A 16,444-nucleotide genomic window follows, 5' to 3' on the forward strand; every position below is an offset into this window, starting at 1 on the left:
ATACAACATTTTCTTATTCTTATATACATATATATGTCAGTCTGGCAGGGTTTATCAGACTTGACTTATTTTCATGGTTTATTGGTCAACAATATGTTTTCAAGGTTAGGACCGCTTCTCAGGTACTTTAAACAATAGGTCAACTATATTTTTTGTATGGAATGATTGTAAGGTAAACACTTTGCCTGGTAGGGTTCATTTGACCTTGACCTTTTTTCATTGATTATTGATCATGTTATTTAATTTTTAAAATGAAACTCAGTAGTAAAACTTTGATTTTAAAGAAATGATCAATAAAGCAGGCAAGACACTCTTGTTATATACATGTAGAAGTGAATCCATCATAACTTAAGGCTGACATATTAAAACAGTTGATGAGTCTTAAATAAGAAATAAGGTCATTGTTTCAACATAAACCATTTGAATTAAAAAGAAGATGTTGGATATCAGTGCTCCAGCTAGAAATCAAAAGGGGCAGGGTGCCAGTGGAGGGCAGGGCACTTTTTTATGAAAGGAAAAGGCACTACTCATTTCTTTTGTCTACGTTTCTATGTGTATCACGAGTTCACATTCTTTTTTTTACTGTATATGTTGTTAATAAAGATGCATAAGTTGTTGTTTTGATTATTTATTCTATAAAATTTGTATTAGAAAATGTAATTCATACGACATGTTCATAAAACATGTCAATACACATTCATACATCACATCACTATAAAACAATAGAGGCAAATTAACTTACTATTCTTCCCTCCCCCCCCCCCCCCCTTTTCCAAAAAATACCAAAATAAACTAAACATCTCATAGTTTAGCATACATGTGACAGAGTTGTCTTATTTCAAAATTTTCAGCTAGAGTTTGGCCCTCAAAACTTTTTTTCATTGTTTGTGTTAAGGAACTATTTAGTAAAGCTTCATCAAGTTGATGTCATGATAGTTTAACTTCACACTACCCATTTATGTAGGACTGCAGCTTACCATCAATTGAACTTATAAATTTCTTAATTGACAATGCATAGAACATGGATTGCTAAAAGTATGATTATCAAAAATAAATTGCAATATATTTTTTTTGATATGTTCAAAGACAGTTAATATCCTTAAGGTAACATTCTTATATAATTTTGTATTCAATTGGTAATTTATTCCTATTTTTAATACTAGATAATATTTTGGGAGCACAAATTTGTAATAAGCTAAAACAGGGGAATTAACTCCAAAATTAATTTCTAACACGTTTACTGTTTGCTTGTCGCTCACAAGTTGAGATGGACGGCGTTTCTGTGAAGGCATAGTTGTATTTTGATGACTTAAATTCTATTCTAAAGTCATGAAAGTCTTCATTTATACACTCTTCTTGGAGATCGAAAATGCTGACCCAAGCTAAAAACACTCGCTGTAATGACATGATTAACCTGGGGGCAATCACCTGGTGTCATATATGTAATTTAACTTTGTGATAAGAAATCGATGAAACAAAAGGCAATTTTACCAAAACGGCACAAGGGTTTTTGGGAAAAAGGGGTCAGGGCAGAAGGGCGCGGATGAAGGCACCCAGGGCGTGGCTGAGGGCACCCAGGGCGCGGCGCCCTTCTATTTTGGGCTAACGAGACCACTGGATATACATTAATGAGACAAAAAAAGATATTTTGAGGTCAATACATGTATACAAATATACTATATCCTAGTTCTGTACATATGCTATCCTAATTTTAGAAGAGACCATGACACACTTTTTCACATAAACATTTTAACTAGATGAATTGGAGAAAAGTTTTTAAATTTATTCCTTTCATCAGAAACAATTACATTTTTGTAGCACCTCTCAATTTTCATGACTTTTTTCAGTAGAACTCATCATGTCAAAGGAGTTTGTGTCAAACCGTATTTATTAAATTTTTTGTTTACCTTTCAGAAATAATAATGTCAGATAGTGAAGAAGAAGGTAGTGTGTATTCAGGCTCTGCTCCAGGTAGTCCTGCTGGTAGTGGTAGTCCTCCTGGGAGTCCTGCCGGAAGTGAAAGTGGTCCAGGGAGTCCAGCAGGAAGTGGAGCAGAAGAATTAAGTGGAGTAAGTATCCCAGTCCTAAAGGAGGTCAAAAGAATTCATAACAATTACAAATAACCAAATGAATTGTAGTTGATGGGTGAAAAACTAATGTCCCTTCTTTATTTGTTCATTTATTTTATCACACTGTTGTTTTCCAGATAATTTGTTTGTGTTTTGTTCTCTTTATAAAGTCTTGAACAGAATTAATATATTAGTAATATATTTAGGTCGATTTATGTTATAAGATTCATGGAATTTGAAATCAAGCTGATTGAAATATGGAGCCAATGTCCACACTGACAATTTTCTGTTCTACTTTCTGTTTTTTAGGATCAACAGGTTTCAAAAATTGTGGGTGGGGGGGGGGGGGAAATTTCATTGGTCGTAATAGTTATATCAGAACAGAAAATAGAATGTCAGATCCTTTGAAGCAAAACACATATATTTGGATAAGTTCTCTACACAAGTTATTATTGTTTAAGGACTATTCCTTAAAAACATACATGGGACCAGGGAAGGCATTTCAAATTCTCAACTATTCATATATGGAATGGGGTCAAATACAATGAAAATGTAAATGAATTACAATTTGCCTCTATAGATGGTTACCTCATTTTGAAAATGCCTTCTCAGGGTAGTGTTATAAAACAGCTCTCAGAAATTTCTGTGTGTTTTAGGCAGAGGAAGATTTACCTCAGAAGAGAGTAAGAAAACAACGAGTGGTCAGTGATGATGAAGAGGATGAGGATGAATATGATTCTGAAGAAGATGAGGTAGTATATGACAAAGATAATGAGTTAATGTTAAGTCCACAGATAAAATAAATGTTTTTGGTGTTGTGATAAAAAACTCACCAAAAATAAAACAAACACAAAAAATTTAAATAGTTATTTAAAAAATGTATGTAGTCTTCGGCTGCTGTCTTTCGTTATTGTTTTATCATTAATCATGTCATTGGTTTTCTCTTTTGAATTGTTTTACACTTTGTCAGAAACTTTTATGACTTACTATGTGGTATGGAGTTTTGCTCATAGTTGAAGGCAGTACAATGACCTATAGCTATAGTTGCTTATTTTTTTTCATTTGTCTGTGATGGAAAATGGTCTCATTGACAATCATACCACATCTCCTTTGTTTTATTTATTTTGATTTAATATTATACAAGTATTTTGAAAAAAACAAATAATAATTTTAAGAATATTGCCTCAGCTGAAAATTCATCATGTTCATTACTTCCATGAAATTTGTTACTTTAGACAATCACTTTAATGTTGCTTCTGGTCAGATGATGGTAACAAATTGTTTTAAACCTATTTATATAACATGATATTGATTGTTTTTATTGATCCTTTCTGTCATCCTATTTCATTCATTAGATTCTTTTAACAAATGATTGTCTCTACGCTGTCTACTGAGGTGTAGCTATGGGTATATATTTATGATCGTCTCTACGCTGTCTACTGAGGTGTAGCTATGGGTATATATTTATGATCGTCTCTACGCTGTCTACTGAGGTGTAGCTATGGGTATATATTTATGATCGTCTCTACGCTGTCTACTGAGGTGTAGCTATGGGTATATATTTATGATCGTCTCTACGCTGTCTACTGAGGTGTAGCTATGGGTATATATTTATGATCGTCTCTACGCTGTCTACTGAGGTGTAGCTATGGGTATATATTTATGATCGTCTCTACGCTGTCTACTGAGGTGTAGCTATGGGTATATATTTATGATCGTCTCTACGCTGTCTACTGAGGTGTAGCTATGGGTATATATTTATGATCGCCTCTACGCTGTCTACTGAGGTGTAGCTATGGGTATATATTTATGATTGTCTCTACGCTGTCTACTGAGGTGTAGCTATGGGTATATATTTATGATCGTCTCTACGCTGTCTACTGAGGTGTAGCTATGGGTATATATTTATGATCGCCTCTACGCTGTCTACTGAGGTGTAGCTATGGGTATATATTTATGATCGTCTCTACGCTGTCTACTGAGGTGTAGCTATGGGTATATATTTATGATTGTCTCCACGCTGTCTACTGAGGTGTAGCTATGGGTATATATTTATGATAGTCTCTATGTTGTCTACTGAGGTGTAGCTATGGGTATGTTCTGGACCATATGACTATATGGACCATATGCGTAAGGTCATGATTAAATGGGTATACTCATATGGTCTGACCATACACGTATGATCGGACCATATGAGTATGATACTCGTTATGTTATGAACGGTCTGGACCATATGAGTATTTAGACCATATAGGTAATTATCAAATAAATTCTTATTTCCTTCGCAGGAACACGTAGTTCATTCTCCAAATCCAAAACAGCTTATATCTTCCATCTTTTACATCTTTTCTCAACCTTACTGTATATGTTGTCCTGTCGGCTTTTCCATCTGTGAGTGAAATCACAGGCGTTTGGGGCATAGACTATTGTTTTCTTTTTTTCGTAATGTTTAAAATCATTATTTCAGAAACAAAATGATTATACTGTTAGTAAAATTCACTATATTTTATTAATTATGTAACAATGATTACGGCCGTGTAAAATCAAAATTTTATTTTTAGAAACTCTTATTTTATGGGACATCTTTTCAATGTTTATCCTGTTAATTAACCGGACCATACGCGTATGGTTGGACCATATGAGTATATATGCATATGGTCATGACCATACACGTATGGTCCAAATACTCAGATGGTCTGGAACAGGTATATATTTATGTTTGTATACTTATTCCTTCAATGCTTCAGCTACACTAAAATATAACAGTGAAAAAAAAGTAAGAAGTTGATAAAAGAACAATAAAAAAAACCATGGTGTATGCCACCTGCAATTTACCTTATAAAATTTTATTTTGTTTGACTGTATGCATTCTTATTTTTAAAAATTTGTATTTTGACATTTGCATATTTAGATTTATGAAAAAAAATTTCTGTATCATTTTGCATTTTTTCTGAAAGGATTATGCAGTAGATCGTCATGCTAGTAAAAGAAAAAAGAAAAAGCCTAGAGCTGGTGGTTTCATCATTGAAGAAGCTGGTAAGAGTTGTCTTTTCTTAGTTTTTATACAACCGCAATATTGTTATCATGTTGTCGATGAAGACATTTGGTTTCCAGACAATAACTTTAGTATAAGTGAATGGATCTCTATGAAATTTAAGCACAAGGTTCAATAGCACAAAAGGAAGGTTGGGATAGATTTTGGGGGTTATGGTCCCAACTGTTTAGGAATTAGGGGTCAAAAAGGGGCAAAAAAAGGCATTTTTCTAGTTTCCGGACAATAATTTGTGTATAAGTGTATGGATCTCTATGAAATTGTACCCTAAGGTTCCATACCACACAGAAGGTTGGGGTCGATTTTGTGGGTTGTGGCTTTAATCGTTAAGAAACTAGAGGCCAAATAGGGGCCAAAAACAAGACTTTTCTAATATTTGCTAAGCTGGTTCTGACATAAATTATTTCTGATCTATATAAAGAAACAACAAATATTGAGATGGCAGGAGATATACACCAAACAGGGTGTGTAAATTATTATATTTAGTTTGTAAACAGATTTACTAAGTATTGGGCAACAGCAAAGTATTGCACAACAGTAAGAAATCTTCAATTAAAAATAAATACAAATCTTTTAACCAATTTCAATGAGGATTAATTTAAAGTCTTGAATTGTTTGAGGTTTTTACCATGTATTACTATATTGGATATTTGGACATTTTTAAATAGGTCTCCATTGAGGTCCATAGGGTCCAAAATTAGACTTTGTTTGATTTCATCAAAAAACTGAATTCTTGTGGTTCTATGATATGGTAAATCTAACTGTGCATTCAGATTTTTAATTTTGGGCCTGTTTTCAAATTAGTCCATATTAAGGTCCAAAGGGTCCAAAATTAAACTTTGTTTGAATTCATGTTTTTTTTTTTATATGCTGAATCTAACCATGAAATTAGATTTTGGATATTGGACCATTAAGTAGATTAAATGTCCCATTTCAAATTTTTAAGTTATCTGACCACATTTATTCTGTGTCAGAAATCTATAATGTGTCAAATATTTAATCACTATCCAAATTCAGAGCTGTATCAAGCTTGAATATTGTGTCCATACTTGCTCCAACTGTTCAGAGTTCGACCTCTGCTGTCATATCCAGCTGCTCCAGGTGGAGCGTATTTTTGGTCATACCATAAGTCTTACATGGTATTTCATTTACCTAAACTCTTTGATCTTTCAGTTCATTCAGAAGATTAGATAAACCACATGTGGTAATATGCTATGGCAGAATAACAAATACAAATATGCATAACAACCAAAATTCACTGTATGGTGACAGATCTTTGTATATATGGACACAAAAATAATAAAAACTGCAAAAATGCTTTAAATGTTAGAAAAATTAAAAACCCTTAAATGTTAAAAAATGCTTAACTTTGAACTTACAGTGTGACTCATTTTCGAAAAATGTGAATGATATTATCAGTAAAGGTACAATGGTACAAAGGGATCCTATATAATCATGATAAAAATTACTTTGGATATTCTATAAAATTTTGATAACATTTGATAGATGTTGATGATGAGGGTGACGAAGATGATGATGAGGAATGGGAAGATGGTGTGGATCAAACAATGATCGACAGACAATCCACATATGGACCATCAGCTAGAGAAATTGATGAAAATCGTAGATATGAACAAATGATCAGGTAGGTTTTGTTGAAATATTCAACTAATAGATATAAGAAGATGGGGTATGAGTGCCAATGAGACAACTCTCCATCCAAGTCAAAATTTAAAAAAGTAAACCATTATAGGTCAAAGTACGGTCTTCAACACTGAGCCTTGGCTCACACCGAACAGTAAGCTATAAAGGGCCCCAAAAATTACTAGTGTAAGTTTTCTAAAATGAAAAAAAAAAATCTATAACAAAACAGTTTTCTGGCATAAAAAATGTCTATTCAAAAATATTTCAAAATAGTTATCTGACAAAAAAAATAAATGTTTATTACAAAATAGTTTTCTATTCAAAAATATTTTAACTGACATAAAAAGAGCCTATTTTTAAACAGTTTTCTGATATTAAAAAAATTCTATTACAAAATAGACATAAAAAAAAAGATCTATTACAAACAAAAATTTTAAGATCAGATTTAAACACCTCATAAATGTTACAATTGAGAAGTAGAAAATATTAGTTTTTTCAGGGCATTGGAAAAAGTTTGGTCATACAAAGGGTGGTTCTTATTTGTGATCATATTTGTGAATACCTGACCTATGCATATTATCTCTTACATTGACATTTTAAGTAAAAAAAAATTTAAAAAGCAGTATCAGAAAATGTATAGAAATATCATAAAAACTGAAATATATTAATTTGATGTCTTCTTTACAGTACTCAGCGAGAGGATGAGATTGAGGAATATTACAGACAAAAGTATGGTGAGGGTTCAGCTAGCGCTAGATATGGAGAAGGAGAAGAAATGTCTGATGAAATTACGCAGCAAGGATTGTTACCTGGTGTCAAGTAAGTTCACCACCAACATACACAGCCCAGGAGGTTTAATCAAACATTATTTTACCATGTATAATTATGTAAATATCTTTTAAAATTCTGTACTATTATTGACCTTCTGATCACTGAATAGATACCAGTTTCAAACTTGGACCAAGATTTAGGTAAAATTCGGGCATTTAGAATGAAGGCCATAATTTGTATATGCCATAGAACGTCTCTTTATGCCCATACCATATTACCTCTGTGTGAGTTCGTGGTCTAGTGGTTAAGACCGATGGCTACAGTGCTGAAGGTCCCAAGTTCAATCCTCCTCGAGGTGCTAAAAAAGAAATATCAGTACATCAGAAGGGTGATTTTCAACCTCTCAAACACATCTCTGGTACCCAGATCGGAGTTTAAACTAGAATGGGTACTGATGGGGGCCTCAGTTGGTCAAAGTTGCTCCCGACTTTGACCTGGAGATCAATCTGCTAATAGCTCTTCGGTTTGTCTGTTCTTGCCGAGCAGCCCGGTGGATCTCTCCGAGTACTTCGGCTTCCTCCACCATTATAACAGATTCTGCCCGGTGTCCTAACACTCCCTGATGTTGGGGTGGGGATTGTCCTTGTAAATATTGAACAATGTAAATACGTTAGTGACACATCTCCATTAATTCCGATAGGGAGTGTACATGGATTCAACTGTACCCTCGCAGCTCTGGAGGGGTGCTCCGTAAAGGGAGGGATCTACGTACATACATACAATAGCTAACTTGGCAGTTGAAAGTACCAGGATTTATGTTTAAATTTGTACCAAGATTTCAACATACTTGATATCCTTTCAAAATTCAGAAATAGGATACAGTTATTATATTTCAATAGATTGCAATATAAGATGACAAGAATTTTTATGCCCCACCTACAATAGTGGAGGGGCGTAATGTTTTCTGGGTCTGGGCTTCCGTCAAACTTAGTACACATGTTCATTGTGAGGTAAACTTTTAAAATTATAGGACAGATTATGATTTTGACTCTGATTTCATGGTTCACTGAACATGGATATAGGATAGTGGGAGGGGAGAATGTTATCCTATAGACACAGATTCTTGTTATTGGTTAAAATCCAAACTATTATTGTTACTAAACAAACATGGAACCACTATATCTTTATAAGCTACTGCATAATATATATTTCATTGATGTTAATTATTATATATATATATACTTATTTTACCATAATCTTAAATATGGTCTGGATACCTTTAGCAAAATATTTTTAAAACTTTAAAGTTGAAATAATTATGTTTCATTGACCCCTGTTAGACAGACTATAAAAGAGAACTAATTTAAAACTTTCAGATGTAAATTAGACAAAAGTTTCAAAGTCAATAGACCATGACTGAGAGTGATATGTTCAGTTTAATTGTAGTTCAGGAGCAAAACACAACAGTTTTGTTGAGATCATCATCTGATAGAATGATTGGAATGTGTAAAAAATTCATCAAGGTAGCTAAATTTCTGAATTTCCCGCAAACTCAGATTTTTTCAAAGTTTCATACTATTGTATACTGTAATTGATTTTATAAATCTTTTGATAGAGATCCTAATTTATGGTTAGTAAAATGTAGAATTGGTGAAGAAAGAACTACAGCCATACAAGTTATGAGAAAGTATATTGCTTATCAGTTTGAAGATGAGGTAAGACATTTGTAAGAGGAGATAAATCTTGTTTGTTATGTATATTAATAATTCATAATGAGACTTTATAAAAGATGATAATTTTATACTTCAGGTATTTAAACAAAAAGATGAAATTTTTTACACATCATATTGTATAAAAATGGAACTGTTTTATCAATGCAGTATGCATTGCTTTGTTTTTTCCTTTTATTCATTTCCATTGAGAACTATAGCAAATTATCACAGGGCTAAATGAAATAACATTAGTCCTGGAACTAATCAGAACAACAAACTAACAGTTTTAAATACTTTTGGTATAATTTATTGACTTTGTATTCAACAATCCCATAAGTATGTTTTTCATGAAAATATCTGAACTATTAACCATCCAGGGGGACATATTGTTCTTTTATTTTTACAAAGTTTGTAATACATGTATTAATCATTTTGATAACTCAAATCTCTATGCAATCATTTCATAATTTGTCATTCTCAGAATGCTTAGTTTGTTTATAGGAAATGACATTAGCACTTACATAGATATCTCAGGGTATGACCATCTTCTGAAAAATAACACATTTATTAAATTGACCTACAATCACATAAAAAAAATATTTATTTGCAATAAGAATATTTTCAAGGAAAGTTGAACATACTCTGTCTGCTTGTTATAGACTGTGTATTCCATCTGTCTGCTTGTTAAAGACTGTGTATTCCATCTGTCTGCTTGTTAAAGACTGTGTATTCCATCTGTCTGCTTGTTAAAGACTGTGTATTCCATCTGTCTGCTTGTTAAAGACTGTGTATTCCATCTGTCTGCTTGTTAAAGACTGTGTATTCCATCTGTCTGCTTGTTAAAGACTGTGTATTCCATCTGTCTGCTTGTTAAAGACTGTGTATTCCATTTTAATATTGTAGTGCTAATGTCTACCAAGACAACACATTTTTATACACTTAGTTCTTAACTTATAATGTTATCTTTTTATAGTAGTGTTAAGAAAGTATGCACTAATGAACAAAATGTTTTAATTGGAAAATGCTGTCGAAAGTATTGAAAATTGAAATTGATGTATCTTTAACTCCATTGTTGTACAAGGAATGAATCTACTTTTAATTTTTCTGATTCTAAAATGAAAAATTTCTTCAAATAAACTTCAAACAATAGAGAAAATTAATCTCTCTGAATTTTTTGAGAGTATTTAATCATTTTGTTTTCATTTTGTTTACAGCCACTTCAGATAAAGGCTGTGATATCAAAGGAGAGTTTGAAAGGTTATATCTATGTTGAGGCTTACAAACAGACCCATGTTAAACAAGCTATCGAAGGAATTGGTAATCTTAGGATGGGAATTTGGGCACAGCAGGTAACTTATAACTTAATGCACATCTATCAATATTTGAAAATTCAGTTACATTTGATTCTGAATTAAAAAAAATAAAGAGGAGTGATTTGTTTTACATTTAATCTTAATCAATTGCTGTTATTATAATAAAGTATTTTTTGGCAATGAGTCTTTTTTCCGATGTTTAATTTTAATTTGTAGGATGTAAGAATGTGTTATGTTTTTTAAATGTTCTGTTATGAGTCCTCTGAATTTAATATTTCCATTTTTCATTTGTAATGATGCTAATAACCACTATACAAAAAGGGTTTCAGATTTCTATTCTAAGCCTTTTAGTATTTTTCCTCAATAAATTATGTAAAATTGAAAATTATTTGTAAAAGATTTTATTAACGTTTACCTTTGAGTAGATGGTTCCCATCAAAGAAATGACAGATGTTATGAAGATTGTTAAAGAGTCAGCGCAACTTAAACCAAGGTCATGGGTCAGATTGAAAAGAGGTGTGTTCAAAGATGACTTAGGTCAGGTAAGTTATTTTAACTTAAACCAAGGTCATGGGTCAGATTGAAAAGAGGTGTGTTCAAAGATGACTTAGGTCAGGTAAGTTATTTTAACTTAAACCAAGTTAAATTAGATATTTGGGATTTGGTGGGGAATTTTAGTAAACTTTGCCAGAAATTATGTATAGACATGATAGACATATACCAAAAAGTTTTTAATAAAACAAAAGTATTCGTATAAATTGGCTGGATGATAGATATATTCAGTACATATTTATATATACAAATTTACCACAGTGGATTAATATTGTTTAATTCGATTGAAGATATATTTATTTTGTATTTGATATATAATTGAGAACTCTGAGGAAACAGAATATTTGCTCATAATTAATATAAACTCAAACCAATTGCTATTCTATTAATTTTGGAAAACCGTAACCGTCGCAAGTTACACTATTCAATCATATGCTCAACTGCATGAAAAAGAAGAACCAAGCTATTTAAATGGATTATTATACCCTATCTAGCCTAACAAAGCAGGCCATATAATAATTACCGTATATTTTACATTCTTACAGTAACAGGGAATCAAAGTCTTGTATTCATCTAAACCTAGTGACAAAATACATAGTTTAATTTAATTTCTTTTCTGTTTTTTACAAATGTTGATTTTTGGTAAAAGTTTAGAATAGTTTTATGCGCATCGAATGTTATTACATGTACTTAAGTAAAAATTGTTTTACAGGTTGACTTTGTAGAGCCAGCACAGAATTACGTTCATCTGAAACTGATACCCAGGATAGACTACACAAAACCAAGAGGATTTGCTAAAACTAAAGATAATGTAAGTAATAAAGATATTTTCAAAAAGATAAGGAACCTTACCATTGAAGCAATTATAGGACTTTTACTGGGCCAAATAGAAGATTTTAATTACCAACCTGTAGATGTGGTTTCATAGTGCCTTTTATAGTTATCCTTATAAGAGCATACTACAGCCTCCAGGTTTCTTTGACCTATATTAAATGCTTCATTGACTTGAGTAAATTTTAAAGTCCTTGTTCATTTCTCTGGTAAATAATATATATTTTTATCTCTTTCATATGTAGGTTTAATTTTACATCCATAATTGTTTTTATTAGGTTTACAAAGCTAATTAGGTAACTAGAGAACTATGTCATTGTAGATTGATTGATTGATTGTTGGTTGCTTAACGTCCAGTGGCATGTCATTGTAGATAAAATTTATTTAATGTATTTCTAGAAGTCAATCTCATTCATGATATTTTTGTCAATTGACAAATTTGTTTTGGAAACTACAGAGCTTACTGTTTCTAAAGGCATTAATTATTTCATGTTTTAAATTATACAGCAAGCTGAGAAAAGAAAAAAGAAGAGAAGACCAGCACAAAAACTGTTTGATCCTGATGCTATCAGGTAAAAGTTTACATATTTCATGGTTTTTTGTTCATCTGTAAGAATTTGTTTATTTTATGATAGGGAAATTATTATATACAAAATTTTTAAATGACTAGTATATCCCTAATCACAGAACATCCCAGGAGATTGAATAAGTTGGAAAGTCATGATAATATTACATGACATTGCATTTTTGATGAATTTTTTCAATGTTGATTGTGAAATATAGGATGGTTAATGAAAGTCATCAATGACAAAAATTATAGAAGTATTCGGTAACTAACTTCTTATAAATAGGATTTGATGATAAAAGATTGATGAAAATTGCAGTTGAATTACAGCGAAAATACATGTTTTGTGTACATCTGCGTTATGCACGTATTTAATGTTAAATTACAGGGGTATTGGAGGGGAGATAACTCAAGATGGAGACTTTCTGGTGTTTGAAAATAACAGATACAGCAGAAAAGGATTCCTCTTCAAAAACTTTATTATGTCTGCAATCGTAAGTTTTATTTATGTCTGCTATAAAATCTAGCACAAAAAAGTCTGTAGCAAAGAAAAACTGTTTTTTATAATAAAACTATGATAAGTCTGAAAAGCAATTAATGTATGCTACTTGAAGAAATTACAAATATAGTTTAGGTAGTATTTTTTGCCCTGTGATTTCATAGATTAAATGTTACCATGAGAGCATTTTGTACGCTTTTGATGCACCTAATCTACTAATATGTTGATTACGGTTTCAATAAAGTTTTCAAACTATTAAAAAAAATTAGTAAATAATGAAAATTATAGTAAAATATTCCCAGCTATTTGTACATGATAGGGGAAGGTGTGTTAAAGTAAGACTTTTTGCTTGTTATCAGCTTAATGCACTTATTGAATTTCAAAAATCCTTATATCTACTTTTGAAAATCATTATAACTGATGTTTACAAATTATAATGTTTTCACAACACTGTTAAGTTAATTAAAACAAATTACTATTCACTTACAGATTGCAGAGGGTGTGAAGCCAACACTTGCTGAACTAGAAAAGTTTGAGGACCAACCTGATGGTGTTGATGTAGAATGTATCCTTTCAACAAATTACAAGTCCTTGATAATGCTATTATTATAAGGGAAGAAATAGATATATGCTAACTTGTATGGCTTTTGATTTCAGCAATGAAAAGTCAGTTTAGTTTTCAGAGAATTTCATTTTCAGTGTTAATATTGTTTTGCAACTTTTTAAAGCCCAAAAAAACAATAGTAGCGCATTTTGTTTTCTGGTCTGTGCATTATTCAATCTGCTGGTCCTGTGTCAAGTTGAGGTTTTTAATTAATTTACTGTAATTAGATCTGTATTATATCTAATTAGTTAATTGTTTTTTTGTGCTTCATGGTATTGCCTCCAAAAGTAGCACATTTTGTTTTCTGGTCTGTGCATCAATTCAGTCAATCTCTCCGTCTTGTATGAAGTTGAAGTTCTTGGATCAATACTTTATGTCTTTTGTCTTTATGTTTGTTGTTTTTGTGATTCTTGCTATTGCAGTATCCAATCAAAAATTGTAAAATTTGATTTACGAGATGTCATTTTGTTTAATGCAATTAACTTGAAGGCAACTTGTCAAGCTTCGCAAGTAACCAGATTTTATTTTACATTAGATGAAGAGAAAATGGTTGCATAAGAAAGTTTTGCAAATAACTAAATAATCGATTAAGCGTTGTGCGATGAAGTTGAGAAGTTAATATTTTAGATTCAAAGAAGGAACAAGAGCATTCAAATCTGTGGCTGGATTACTATGTGATTGGTTCATTTGACATTTCTTCTTCTTTTCTAGCTACAAAATTTAAAAATATGAATTTATATATTTAAAAATTTTATATGAGATAAAAATCTAAAATTTCCGTCAATAATTGACTATATCCATAAGTCACGGTAACTGGTCTTGGTATCCATAAAGCATTTTGCTGAAAAATTGCCACAATTGTAACTGTTTTTTGTTTCTGATAAGAGGATTTAATGTCTTGAGTCTATGATGTTAAACCTAACTTTTGGTAATCCTTCATATGTTACCATATAATTTGCAAACCAAGTTTCTATTATTCAATATTCAAGAATAACTATGAATTTCTGGCGTTAACGTGAAATGAACGTTACTAAACAAGTAGAGTTGACATGTGTGAAGGATACTTAATACTGTTCTCAGTTATATTTAAATAAGTGCATTGCATATTGAAACTGCATACATCATGTAAATTAATAATGGACCTTAACTTGTAAAAAGTGATACAAGAAAAGCCAGCAGGGGAGGTAACCCATAATTTCATACCTGGTGATGTAGTGGAAGTGAGTGAAGGTGAATTGGTCCACCTACAGGGAAAGATCATCAGTATTGATGGTAATAAGATTACTATGTTACCAAAACATGAAGATCTGAAGGATCCACTAGAGTTCCAGGCTAGTGAACTGAAGAAACATTTTAAGATGGGTGATCATGTCAAAGTAATACAAGGACGATTTGAAGGAGACACAGGATTAATCGTCAGAGTAGAGGATAATATGGTTGTCTTGTTTTCAGATCTGACCATGCATGAGGTATAGTATTTTTGAAGGGAGTATCATTTGTAAATATTAAACTTAACAATATCTAATAAACTAAGTTCCATAGCATTCTAACACCTGTTGATTTCAGTTTCATCTTTGTCTTGCCTTGTTGATGGCAAGATTTAGGCAAGATGTTTCTGGTGGTGGACAGCCATCAACAATTTGATAAAGGTTGTGATTAGGTCAGTTTAAAAGGAACTATTAATGATAATTTAGTGATATTTGGTATGCAGTTATATATGGATTCACATGTCTCATTTCTGTGAAGATTATTTGACCCTCCCCCTCATCATGGTTTATTGACATTTCTTTTCCACAGAGTTTATTTTGCCCTGCACAATCAGTCATGGTTCATTTACTTTGAATGTTTTGCATAGTTTGCATGTTCAAATATTGTCATTTTAATTTCGACAATTGCATTATGCTACTAGAATCACATAAAGGTGAGACATATCTCTGTGTCGACAGTTTATTGGTCTTAATGCCACTTTAAGCACTTTTAGCTATTTCATACTGGCCAGATTTTATTGGTGGAATAAGTCCAAGTGCCTGCAGAAATCAACCAAACTGTCACAGGAAAACTTGAAATCCTAGTCAATTAAGATCAGAGTCAATTAACCTTGACATGAGCGTCTCTGATGAAGAACAAAATCATGAAACGTAATAGATGACTAATGATTTTTGTCATCCAGGGGCATTTGATTTCTTACTTCACAGCATGGGATTTTCTCATTGTTTTGAAGAATGTATTGCTACACTCACCTGTTAATTCTTCACATCTATGTCCTTTTGTCTTAATGGATAGCTGTCTCTTAGGCAATCCTACCACATCTGCTTGTTTTGTATTATGAATTATAAAATCAGCTATTCACTTATTTATTATGACATTTTACAGCTGAAGGTATTACCTAAAGATTTACAGCTTTGTGCTGACATGGCAACTGGTGTTGATTCTTTAGGACAGTTCCAGTTTGGTGATTTAGTCATGCTCGAGTGAGTATACTTTCTATAGTCATGACAACAGGGATTGATTCTATGGGATAGTTTCAAATTTACAAAGAGAGCCAATTCTATGAGAACGGATTCTGTTTATGTCTTGTAGACTAATTCTATAGAACATCTCATAAAAATCCTACGATTAAATTTTATTGTTAGTTATACTGAAATGCTAGCGACTTTCAAGTATTTTCACACACAAAAAGGCATGGCTGGTCTTATTTGGCTAATTTGCTTATGCATATCAAAGTATTAAAATATGTATTTGCATGGTAAAAGATGTTTTCATTAGAAAGTATTAATTAAATATGTCTGTTATGCTGAAATAAATAATATTAAAGAATACTTTGAAAATGAA

General features: G+C 31.8%; 1 protein-coding gene across 1 annotated transcript in view; it reads left to right on the forward strand.

Moving 5' to 3' along the window:
- Positions 1-16,444, forward strand: part of LOC127706492 (transcription elongation factor SPT5-like) — a 34,367-nt gene that overhangs the window by 6,546 nt on the left and 11,377 nt on the right. The window contains exons 2-15 of the mRNA XM_052211144.1: positions 1,915-2,069; positions 2,726-2,821; positions 5,027-5,105; positions 6,628-6,766; positions 7,453-7,584; positions 9,152-9,251; positions 10,463-10,597; positions 10,987-11,103; positions 11,826-11,924; positions 12,452-12,516; positions 12,898-13,003; positions 13,498-13,573; positions 14,771-15,081; positions 15,986-16,083. Coding sequence (XP_052067104.1) covers positions 1,923-2,069; positions 2,726-2,821; positions 5,027-5,105; positions 6,628-6,766; positions 7,453-7,584; positions 9,152-9,251; positions 10,463-10,597; positions 10,987-11,103; positions 11,826-11,924; positions 12,452-12,516; positions 12,898-13,003; positions 13,498-13,573; positions 14,771-15,081; positions 15,986-16,083 — 1,700 coding nt within the window. The 5' untranslated portion in view covers positions 1,915-1,922. The remainder of the gene's footprint in view (positions 1-1,914; positions 2,070-2,725; positions 2,822-5,026; positions 5,106-6,627; positions 6,767-7,452; positions 7,585-9,151; positions 9,252-10,462; positions 10,598-10,986; positions 11,104-11,825; positions 11,925-12,451; positions 12,517-12,897; positions 13,004-13,497; positions 13,574-14,770; positions 15,082-15,985; positions 16,084-16,444) is intronic.

Source organism: Mytilus californianus, unplaced genomic scaffold, assembly GCF_021869535.1.
Source record: "Mytilus californianus isolate M0D057914Y unplaced genomic scaffold, xbMytCali1.0.p SCAF_6, whole genome shotgun sequence".
Classification (NCBI taxonomy): domain Eukaryota; kingdom Metazoa; phylum Mollusca; class Bivalvia; order Mytilida; family Mytilidae; genus Mytilus; species Mytilus californianus.